The sequence below is a fragment of the Elephantulus edwardii genome, unplaced genomic scaffold, assembly GCF_000299155.1.
Source record: "Elephantulus edwardii isolate Elephantulus edwardi_28Jun2011 unplaced genomic scaffold, EleEdw1.0 scaffold00308, whole genome shotgun sequence".
Lineage (NCBI taxonomy): Eukaryota > Metazoa > Chordata > Mammalia > Macroscelidea > Macroscelididae > Elephantulus > Elephantulus edwardii.
The window spans coordinates 2,590,275-2,602,695 of NW_006400058.1; the positions used below are offsets into that span (position 1 = coordinate 2,590,275).

At 42.6% G+C, this 12,421-nt stretch overlaps 1 protein-coding gene and 1 pseudogene across 1 annotated transcript in view; one reads left to right on the forward strand and one right to left on the reverse strand.

Annotated features, from left to right (window-relative positions):
* The window catches only part of LOC102866582 (selenoprotein V-like), a 10,790-nt gene extending 628 nt beyond the window's left edge, over nt 1-10,162 (forward strand). Inside the window, 6 exon segments of the mRNA XM_006901128.1 lie at nt 12-337; nt 9,455-9,479; nt 9,598-9,651; nt 9,762-9,836; nt 9,927-10,031; nt 10,145-10,162. Of these exon segments, the coding sequence (XP_006901190.1) occupies nt 12-337; nt 9,455-9,479; nt 9,598-9,651; nt 9,762-9,836; nt 9,927-10,031; nt 10,145-10,162 (603 nt within the window).
* Nucleotides 10,163-11,039: 877 nt separating this feature from the next.
* On the reverse strand, nt 11,040-12,421 carry LOC102866998 (annotated as a pseudogene).

Sequence of the window (12,421 nt, forward strand, 5' to 3'; positions counted from 1 at the left end):
GAGCCTCCCAGGGCCCTGCCTCGCTGGCCAACTTCTCAGAACAGGCTGCCGAGCCAGCTTTGCCGAGTGATGAGGATCCTTCCCCGTCGTCGCGTCTGAAGCTCGCCCCATCCGTCACCTCTTTAGCCAGGCTCACCCAGAATCTTCCCACTCAGACTTCCTTGGCCACCCACATGCCGGCCCCGACTGTCGGCACATCAGCCACCAAGGTGACGGATGCCAGCTCTGAGCCTAGGACCACGCTGTCAGCTATTTTACCCATTTCAAGTAGCTCATTCGCCTCCACCAGTGAGAATGCCCATCTGGACAATAAAATCGTTGTTCAAGTGATTTACTGGTAAGGAGCTTTCTCCACCCAAATCTCGTCTTTCTTTCCTGGGCATAGGTGCTGGGACTCTGAGGGGTCTGGAATAAAGGGAGAGTCCCAACTCCCAGATTATTAGAAACTCCAGTCACCCCTCCTTCTCAGTGGGGAAATCTGTCCTGCTCAGCGATGCAGTTCCTGGCTCTGAGTGCCATTCATTCACTTTGATTGGTTGACACCTGTGTTGACTGAGTGGAGGGCTGTACATGCTTCTCTAGGAGGGGCTACACCTCTGACCTCATGTCAGCATACATTAGTGCTCTGTGGGAGGAAAAGGGAACCTCACACAGAATCTCTGGGATGGTCTTTCTGAGGAGGTGACTAAGGGAGATGGTGAAAGGGGATCAAAACAGCTAGAGATTCTAAACAGTGTTGAGGTACAGAGAGCTGTCCCAGACCTGAGCCCACCTTGTGTCATCAGTAACACTAAAAGTAACCTTTCTTAACACCCTTGGGACTCAGGGCTGAACTAGGTTAGAGAAACAGGGCCTTTGCCGCCTCCAAATCTTGCCTCTCTCTCCAAATCTTGCCTCTCTCTGAATGCTCTTTGCACCCTTATCTCTCCCTATCTCACTTTTTATGCTATCCTAGCGCTGCCCAAGATGTCCTGGTGGCACGCTGTGTTAAGCATTGCCCCTCTAACTGAAGGGAAGTTGGAACCCACTAACTGCTTCTGCACAAAATCAAAGATGGCAGCCTTTAATGTGGATTACAGCTCAACATCAAGAAAATTACAATCCTCACCACTGGGACAATAGGCACCATCATGATAGATGGCGAGAAGACTGAAGTTGTCAATGATTTCATCTTACTTGGGTCCACAGTCAACACTCTTGGTACTCGCAGTCAAGAAATCAAAAGATATGTTACATTGGGTAAACCTGCTGTCAAGGACCTCTCGAAAGTGCTAAAGACCAGTGATGTCAGTTTAAAGACTAAGGATCCAAGATATTCACTGTACGTTTGAAAGCTGGACAGTGAATAAAGAGAACAGAAGAATCACTGATCCCTTTGAGTTGTGGTGTTAGAAAACAGCACTGAATATTCCGTGGACTGCCAAAAGGACAAACAAATCTGTCTTGGAGAAAGTGCAACGAGGGTGCTTCTTGGAGGCAAGGATGATGAAACTCGGCCTTGTTAGGAGGGGTCAGTCCTTGGAAAATGACATTATACTTGGAAAGGTAGATTGTCTGCAAAAGAGGGAAAGACTCTTAACAAGATGGATTGACATTGTTACTGTTTTGCTATTGTAACTTGGGTTCGAGTGGATCAGACATGATGAAAATGGCACATGATAGGACAGATTCAGATCTGTTGTTCGTAGGGTCACCATGAGTCGTAGTTAACTGGATATCTTTCCAACAGTTTGCTTCACTGGGGAAAGCTGAGGTAGTCTGTTTCCATAAAGACATGGATCCACAGAAACCCTGAGGGGAAATTCTACAGGGTCACTATAAGTCAGAATGAGTCCAGTTATCTCTGCTCAGGTTATCCAACCAGTAATCTTCATCCTTCTTTGTTACTCGCTTGGTTTTGCCATGTTCTGTAGGTGTCTTTTCTCCTTCTCATCTTTTCCACTCTCACTGTCCATTTCTGCCTTTCTTTCTCTCAACTCCCATGTCCGCCTCTCAACTGTCATTGTGTTGCACTGTGGTGGCTTGAATGTTGCTATGATGCTGGAAGGTGTGTGACCCATATTTCACACTCTAGCAGGGTCACCAGTGGTAGACAGGTTCAGGGGAGCTTCCAGGTTGTGACAGACTGGCCATCCACTTCTGAAATAATGGGTCCTTGAAAACTCTAGGAAGCAGCAGAACATTATCTGACATGGGTGCCAAAAGATGAGCCTTTGGAAAGCACTCAGAAGACAACTGGATGAAGAAGAACTACCTTCTCAAAGTAGAGTCTACTTAGACATGAGTGGAGTATAACTTTCACCCAGTGAAGGATCTCCATTTGGTGATGTGGCATGACTCAAAATGAGGAGAAACAGTTGCAAACATTCATTACTATTGAAATAATAGTGTATGAATTATTAATCTCAGAAAGTTGGAAGTTGTAACAAAATAAAATGGAAAATATAAAGATCAATATCCTAGGCATTAGTGAATAGAAATAGGTTGCTATTTGCCATTTTGAATCAGATAGTCATATATATATATGTATGATTTTAAAAGGTGACCCAACAGAGTGTGGAAATTATCAAACAATATCACTGATATCACACACAAGCAAAATTCTGCTGAAGATTATTCAGAAATGACTAGAACAGTAGTACATCAACAGAGAACTACCAAAAATACAAGCTGGATTTAGACGAGGTCTTGACACTAGAGATATTATTGCCAGTGTCAGATGGATCTTGGCAGAAAGCAAAAAGTACCAGAATAATGTCTGTCAGTGTTTCATTGTTTATGCAAAGGCATTTGACTGTGGATCACAACAAATTGTGGCTAACCTTGAGAAGAACAGGAATCCCAGAACACTTGATTGTGCTCATGCAAAACCTATAGTCAGACCAAGAAGCAGTCCATAAAAAAGAGCAAGGGAAAAAAACCAGGAAAGGAGTGCATCAAGGATGTGTCCTGTCTCCATACCTTTTCAATCTATATGCAGAACAGATCATTCAAGAGGCTGGGCTTTAAAAATAGGAATGTGGCACCAGAAGTGGAGGAAGACTCATTAACAACCTATGTTATGTAGCTGATACAACCTTGTTTGTTGAAACTGAGAAGGACCTGAAGCGCTTGCATCAGAAAGTCAAGGACTGTAGTCTTCAATATGAATTGAAGCTCAACATCAAGAAGACAAAGATTCACACCACTGGACCAATTGGCAGCACCATGATAGATGGAGAAGAGATTGAGGTTGTTAATAATTTCATCTTGCTCAGCTCCACAATCAACACTTTTGGCACTGGCAGTCAGGAAATCAAACGACGAATTGCACTTGGAAAATCTGCTGTGACAGACCTCTCCAGAGTACTGAGAAACAATGATGTCAGCCTAAAGACTAAGTTGTGCCTGATCAGGCCATGGTCTTTGCACTTAATTCCTATGAATCAGAGAGCTGGACAATTACTAAGGGTGACAGAAGAAGAATTGATTGCTTTGACTTGTGTTGGAGAAGAGTTTTAAACATACCATGGACCGCCAAGAAAACAAATCTGTTTGGAGAAGGTGAAACTAAGTTTCTCATTGAAGGCTAAGTTGTTGAAGCTCCATTGCACATACTGGGCACGTGGTCAGGAGGGACCAGTCCTTGGAAAAGGACATCATACTAGGAAGGGTGGAGGGACAGCACAGGAGAGGAAGACTCCATATTAGATGGACTGGTGCAAAAACTAGGGCAATGGTGTTGGTGTGTCGGAGTCAGCGAGACTAACTCTGGAAAGGGTAGGCTTCAGAGATGTTGTACATAAGGTCGCTATGAGTGGTGGGTGACTTAACAACATCAACGACATGCCAGGAGTGAAAAATTGAAGAGGAATGGTGTTTCATTGATCATCAAAAACCATTTGAAGATCTTTGAAAAAAATCTGTGATTTGCAAACTTTCACTTAAATAAAATAAAAAAAATTTTTCTCCTGAAGTACAATGCTAAGAGTGACACGATAATATCCATATTATCACACATATAAGGAAGATCTGTTACTATAACTATTATTCAAATATATGCACCAACCACCAAAGCTAAAGATGAACAAATTGAGGATTTATACTCATGTCTGCAGTCTGAAATAGATCAAATATGCAATCAAGATGGATTAATTATGACTGATTGGAATGCAGAAGTTGAGAATGAAAATAAATTGGGGAAATATGGCCATGGTGGCAGAAATTAAGCTGGTGATGTTATTGTTGTTATGTGCCGTTGAGTCACCTGCGACTCAGCGATGCTATGTACAACAGGCCTAAATCCATCTCTATCCCTTGCCAATCTTATTGTCTCCAACACACCTATCCCCATTATGCCATCCAAATCAATCCATCTCATCGAGGGTCTTTCCCTACTGTGCTGTCCCTCAACCCTCCCAAGCATGATGTCCTTCTCCAAGGACTGATCTCCCCTTGCAAAATGTCCAAAGTATGTCAGACGAAACTTCAGAATCCTTGCCTCCAAGGAGCAGCCTGTCTTCACCCTCTCTGAGAAGAACTTGTTTTCCTAGTATACCATAACATGGTATATTCAATACTCTTCTCCAGCACCACAGCTCAAAGGCATCAATTCTCCTATCATCCCTAGTCATTGTCCAGCTCTCTGATACATAGCAAGTGATTACAAAGACCATGACCTGTATCAGGCGCACCTCAGTCTCCAGACTGACATTGTTGCTCTTCAGTACTTTGGAGAGGTCTCTTGACAGCAGACTTTCCCAGTGCAATTCGTCTTTTATTTTCCTGGCTGCTGGTACCAAGAGTGTTGATTATAGAGCCAAGCAAACTGAAGCTGTCAACAATCTCTATCTCTCCACCATCTATCATGATGCTGCCAGTTGGCCCAGTGATGAGAATATTTTTCCTTGATGTTGAACTTCAATTCATATTGAAGACTGCAGTCCTTGATCCTCTGCAGCAAGCACTTCAGGTCCTCCTCAGTTTTAGCAAGCAGGGTTGTGTCATCTGCATAACACAGATTGTTGATGCGTCTATCTTCAATCTTGGTGCCACACTTCTCCCTGGGTAATCTGTTCCACATATAGATTGAAAAGATATGGAGATAGGACACATCTTTGATGCACACCCTTCCCAATTTTGAACGATGCAGTGTTTCCTTGCTCTGTTCTGATGACTTCCTCCTGGTTCAAGTATAGGTTTCGCATAAGCACAATCAAGTGTTCTGGGATTCCCATTCTTCTCAGAGTCAGCCACAGTTTATTATGATCCACACAGTCAAGTGCCTTTGCAATGAAACACAGATAGACATTCCTCTGGTGCTCTCTACTTTCAGCCATCCATCTGATATTAGCTATAATATCCCTAGTGCCATGGCCTCTTCTAAATCCAGCCTGTACTTCAGACAGTTCTCTGTTGATGTGCTGTTCTAATCGTTTTTGGATGATCTTCAGAAGAATCTTGCTTGCGTGTGATATCAATGATATTGTTTGATAATTTCCACACTCTGTTGGGTCACCTTTCTTTGGAATGGGAACAAATATAGATCTCTTCCAGTCAGTAGGCTAAGTGGTTGTTCTCCAGATTTCTTGACACAACTTGATTATATATCAAATCTATAGGATTCATCAGCCTCTCCTGGGAAGCTCTTTTAGCATAAATGGAGGAGAAGATGCCCTAAGGCATAAGAAGTCAAACCTGGAGCAAAAATTCAAAACTCCTAAAGTCTAGAGATACTGCCCACAGAGGAAAAAACTGGCAGCAGCTTGAGGTGTGAGGAATCACAGAAGCCCAGAAAGATTGACATTTAGGCCATCACATCAAGAAAAGAAAACTAGAGATAGTATCGAATTTTTAAATAATCAATGATTTATTCATTGCAAACATGGTTTTTGATTACACATATGAACTTCACCTAATGGAATACACAGGAGTCAGATTGACTCTATCTGTGGGAAGAGACAGTACAGAGATTAATATTTGTCAGAACAAGGCCAGTGGCCTAATATGAAACAGATCATCAGTTGCTCATATGCAAATTCATATTGAAGCTGAAGGAAATGAAAACACATCCACAAGAGCCAAAAACCAACCTTGAGTTTATCCTACATGAATTTAGAGACTGCTTTAAAAACAGATTTGATGAATGAATGATAGAAGGAGCAAAGACCAGACGAGTTGTGGGATAACATCAAGGCCATCATCCATGAAGAAAGCAAAGTCTATGAAAAAGACAGGCAAGAAAGAAAAAGCCACAATGGATGTTAGATGAGACCCTTAAGCTTGCTTTTGAATATAGAAAAGATGAAGGAAAGGAAGAAATGAAATAAAGGAGATTGCAAAGGGTAGTCAGAGAAGACAAAGCAAAGTATAATCATGAAATATGTGAAGAGCTAGAGTTAGGAAACCAAGAGAGAAGAACATGTTTTATATTTCTCAAACTAAAAGAACTGAAGAACAAATTCAAGTCTAGAGTTGCAGTCCTGGAGAATTCTATGCAATACTGAAAATACTGAATGATGTCGGTTGCATCAACAAGAAATGGAGAGAATACACAGAGTCACTATACTGAAAAGAATTGGTTCACACTGAGCCATTTCAGGACATTCCGTCTGTCAAGAACCAATTGTACGAAGGAAGAAGTCCAGGTTGCACTGAAGGCATTGGCCAAAAATAAAGCTCCAACAGTTGACACAATAACAACTGAGGGGTCTTATCAGACTGTTGCAGTGCTGGATGTGCTCACTCATCTATTTCAGGATATATGGATTCAACTACTTGGCCAGCCAACTGGAAGATATATGTGTACCCACTTTAAAAAAAATCCAAAAGAATGTGAAAACTATCAAACCATATAATTAATATCTTACACAAGTAAAATCTTTGTGAAGATTATGCAAAATCTGCTACAGCATTACATAGACATTCAAACTGGATTCAGAAGCGATCATGGGACAAGGGAGAGTGTTGCTGATGTCAGATTGAACTTGGTTCAAAGTAGAGAGTATCAGAAAGGTGATTGTGTTTTTAGTGACTATGCAAAGATGTTCAAGTGTGTGTATTGTAAAAAATTTTGAAGAATAAGAATTCTGGAATACTTAATTGTGTTCATTTGGAACCTGTACATGAACCAAGAGGCAGTCACTTGAAGAAAACAAGGGAATACTACATGGTTTAAAATCAGGAAATATATGTATCTTTTTACCATATCCAATCAATCTGCATAATGACCAGATAGCCAAGAAGCTAGACTTTGTATTTAGCTTATTGTATCAGGATTGCAAGGAAGGCTCATCAGCAGCCTGTAATATACAGACGACACAACCTTGCTGGTTGGAAATGAAGAGGACTTGAAGCATGTATGGAAGGTAAAAAACTACAATCTTCAGTATAGAGTATGTCTCAACATCAAGAAGACAAAAAATCCTCCTCATGATAGGCAACATCTTGATGACTAGAGACAAAATTGAAGTCAAGGATTTCATCTTACTTGGATATATAATCTATATCTTTGGAAAAAGCAGTCAAGAAGTCAAATTACATATTGCATTGGGCAATGCAGCAGATTTCTGTCACTAACGTGCTAAAGAAGAAGGCCGTCAGTTTAAAGACTAAGGTGCTCCTGACATATTTTCTTTTTTTTTTTTCAGCTTTGACCCATGTTTAATAAGAGCAATTTGCCCAGCACGCAAATCTTCACTAGAACAGTGGAGACCAACACTTTTCATGTTTTTCACCACCACAAGACCAGTTTTCTTCACCTGTCTTCTGGTCATGTTTTCATTATCACCTGTGGAGCCAGGCTCTCCCTCTTCTTTTTTTCCTGAGATTTGTGCTTTTGGATTTGTACTCCTGGGAAGAGCTCCATCCAGAGACTGAGCAGAGTGAAAAGGTTGACTTTAGAAAGCCTTGGTACTTGACTGTCTTGCCAGTCTGCATGCTCACTGACCGCCCGACACCCGCAGTCTCCAGGTTTTGCATCTGCTCTGCTTCTTTCATCCCAGCCCACTAGGCTTCTGCTGCCCGAGAAGCCCCTCTCTGTCAGACATGATCTCGACCCCAATGCCCCCTCGTTTGGCTTCCTCCCATCAATGGTAAAGCAACCGCCCCCAGGGCGGCCCCGCCGGCTGCCGCACCAATCCCCCTGACATATTTTCTTATGCATGTGAAAGTTAGGCAGTGAAGAAGGAAGACTAAAGACAAATTGATGCCTTTGAATTGTGGTGTTGGCAAAGAGTATTGACTATGTGATGGCTTGCCAAAAGAACAAACGTACATGTCTTGGAGGAACTGCAGTTAGTGCTCCTTAGAGACAAAGATGGTAAAACCTCATCTCATATGTTTTGGGCATGTTATCAGGAGGGGCCAGACCTTGGTAAAGGATATTATGCTTGAAAAAGTAGGGAGTCAGTAGTGGAGAGGAAGATCTTCAATGATACACTAAAAAAAAAAAGAAACTCAAGTTCATTACTATCAAGTTGGAACCGGCTCAGAGCTGACCCTCCAACAGAGCTTTCAGAAGCAGTAAATGGCAGTGGAGGTGATTGCCCGTCTTTATCCCATGCAACTTCTAGTAGAGCCAAACCATTAGAGAGGTGCCACTTTGGGTTAGCAAAGGCTACACCCTGCTGATTATGCCCCCCCATCCTTCCCATTGAAATTGATCGACTTAATGAGCACAACAAATGGGCTAAGAATGGTGAAGATAGTGATGACGGTGCAGGATCAAGCAGGATTTCCATCTGTGGTCCATAGGATTGCTTTGAGATGGGGGAGACACCATCTGACAACAGCAAAATCTTCATGACGTCATATATTGACTCATTCATCTATTATATTTTACACACCACACACTGGTCCTAGCCCGTGTTTGTAGTGCTGAGGGCAGGCAATGAACAATAATGAGGACAGAATAGTAAGTGCCATTGAGACATGTCCAACTCATGGTGCCCCTTTATTGGGCGTCCAAGGCTGAGAATGCCCATCTTTCTTCCTTGGAGCAGCTGGTGGACTTGAACTACTAGCCTTTAAATTAGCAGCCTGACGAGTAACACACTGTACCAGAGGTCCTTGACAACTAGGAAATGATCTAGTTTGTTAGGAACTGATCTATGCTGTGGACAAAAGGGGGATTACAATTCTGGCTAGGGTAGTCAGGAAAGGTCTTACTAAGCAAAAGAGAGTTGGGAAAGAGTCATATTGACACCAAAGGAAGAACATTCATCAGAATAGCCAGTGCAAAGTCCCCGAGGCAGGGAGTAGCTGGAGTGTTGGAATAAGCAGGAGGAGCAGTGTGAAAAAGGGGGAGCTTGGAAGGAAGTGAGGGCAGAGAAGTGATGGGACAGATCACGTGGGGCCTTGTGAGCCACAGGAAGAATGTGTGGTTTTCCTCTAAGTGAGAGGAGCCGTGGAGGATACTGATGTGTCTTTTCTCTTCTCTTCTCTCTCCCACCTTCTTCTTGCACTCTTCCTCCAGTGGCCTCTGAAGCTATGGCCTTCGGGTGAGTAGTTTGGGCACTGGAGGTGGGAGAGTTCTGGGATATGAAGCCTAGGAGGAGTTCTTGCTTTCTTTCTCCCATGACCCCATGACTCCATGACCATCTTCTCATCTTGTCACAGTACATTCTACTGAGAAGGAGCCTGGAACAGCATTTTCCAGATCTTTTAATCTTTGTAAGTGGACTTGGGGTAGTTGAGGGTCTGGAGACCTCCATAGAAGGGGCGTAAGGAGGCCTCAGAAAAGAGTTCTCCTCTTCCCTCACCCCTTACCCTTCCATTCTCAGGAGGAGAGCATTTCTGCGCAAGCTACAGGAGAGTTTGAAGTGTTTGTGGATGGGAAACTGGTCCATTCAAAGAAGGTGATTCTGAGCAAGAGTCCCAGACAGAAGTGGAGGGTGGCGCTGGCTTTTGAGAGGGTCAGATGAGACACGTCTGTGTTTTATGCTTAGAAAGGTGATGGCTTCGTGGATGATACCAGCCTGTGGAAAATTGTGAGCAGCATTCATGAGGTGATCCATAAGAAGGAAGGCAACAACATTCCAGGTGGAGAAGAGGTAAGGACTTGCAGCAGCACAGGTGGGAGGGGTGGTGGCTGGAATTGGAGCAGGTGAGTGGAAAGAGGGGTGGACCTCTATCTCGGAATAGTGAACACCTAGTTTCAATCCAGGGAGCTCTGGTGGCCTAAGGGTAAGAAGCTGTGCTGCAATCCTGGAGGCAATGTGGTTCGAATCTACTAGCTGCTCTGTTGGAGAAGGATGAGGTCTCCTATTCAATTAACCCCCTCTGATAAACCTGTCAGAGGGTCAGCTATGAGTCAGTTCCTACTCAATGGCACACAATAACAACAATAACAATAGTTTCAACCTTAGCTCAGGCAGACCTCACTCTTAATACTAGCTACAAGCCACTGAAGCCTTTTCTTTCTTTTTTTCCCTCTTGTAACTTTAATGGTAACAATGCTATTTATTTTTTCTCTCCTTACCTCTCTTTTATAAGCCCCAGATCATACTCTCTAAATCAAAATTTTTGAAAGGAGCTTTCCTCGGGAATCAAATGACAATTCTCACTCTTCCAAACATCTAAATTGAAGATCTATCAAAAGCAAAACAAAAATGGGGGAGGGGAGTCCACACAGAAATAGAAAGTAACAAAAGTCAATTCTAGGAGTTTCATGCTTGGCGGACTTCCAGGCTGAATGATCCTTAAACTGTCTTTCGGAAAACTAACACCCTACAGCATTAAAATAGACATTTAAAAAAATTGGTTTTTAAAAATTAAACATAATACAGGGTGAAGTCTCTCTCAGGGAGGAGTGATAGGGAATGGCAAAGGACACACTGACAAAGAAGATTAATCAGAACTGGCTTTGACAAGCACTGTGGCATTTGGATACGAACAAACTGGGAGGAGGGTAGAGAGAATAGTGCAACAATGAATGAATGGAAACCCAAAATCTCTGTAAATGTTTATGAAAATTAATAAAATATAATTATAGAAAAAAAATAAAAATTAAACATAATAATAATAATAAAAAAAAGAAAAACCCCTTAAGGAATTTACAATCAATTGCCTGACTCGGGACTTGGTCTAAGTGTGAAGATCAGAGTGGCTGTGTGTACAGCACACTGTGCATATTGCACACCTGGCCAGTGAGGCTTGTCTGTCTTCCATACAGTGTAAAATAATTCCAAGTAAGAAGGGACACAGTGTCCTTGGAGAATTCCACAGGACCGTACAGACACCCGAGCTGTTCTTCATAGAGTGACAAGGGCGTCAGTCAAATTGACACAGCTCCCCTGGGTGAAGTGTTTCCCATCCTGTTTCAAGACTTTAATCGAAAGGTCAAGAATCAGATAGAAAAACTCCCATGAGGAATTTTCCTCTGCAGATGTGGAGATTGAAACAGCTGTCAAACCATTAATCACATAATCAAACTCCTCGCTCTTTGGTGTGTCTCTTCAGGACTGGAATGTCTTCAGTTAGAACCTGACAGCATTCTCCTTTAATGTTGTCTAAGACCTCACTGTATGTTTTTTGCTTGGATTTCTTATACTCATCAGTCACCATTTGGTCCGTCTCGACCATAGTGACCATCTTTGGTTTCAGTTTGACTATTTCACATAAAATGCCTCCACCTCCACCCCCCAGAATCAGCACATCTTTGCCAGTGTTATCTTTCCCACTGCCCATGATGTCCCAGGTACGTGCCAGATCACTCCCTGCCAAATTGACAGCCTCGCTGAGGATGAGAATTATTTCCAAATTGCTTTGGGTTTAGAATCTTAGATAAGGTGAATTTTCATCATATATTACTTTATCAATGTCATACTCCACAGGTGCCTGTCAACAGTGGCCAGTATCTGTGACGATGGCCCCTCCTCAAACTATGGGTGGTAATCGCGTCACCTTCGCAGCACTATCCTGACTCAGTTCTTTCACTTTTTCTTCTACTTTATTCAAAAGACTGTCAGTTTTAGGGAGCTCTGGTGGCCTAGTGGCAAGACGCTGCACTGCAATCCCAGAGGTACGTGGTTCAAATCCACCAGATGCTCTGCTGGAGAAGGAGGGGGCAATTTCCTCCTGTACCAGTCAGATCTGATTTGACGGTAAACATAAAAATAATATAGTAAAAATAAAAAAATAATTTAAAAAAAGACTGTCAGTTTTTTTGTTGCTTTGGGTGTCATTGTCATTTCTCCGAAGAACTAGTAATACCAGTCCATGGGGGTAAATTCTCAAATTGGCAAAGCTACTGGTTTATTGTTGTTGTTTTTTTATTTGTTTTTGTGTGTGTGCACATTGCCAGGTAGCCATTGGCCTTTCAGGTGTATACCAATTCCATCATTTCTTGTGCCTGAAAAATGAACTGGAGGCCTTTTAGAATGGTTTTGCCAGCAGCTTTGTCACCAGGCATGAAGTCCAGGATGCTATTGCCCCAGGCCAT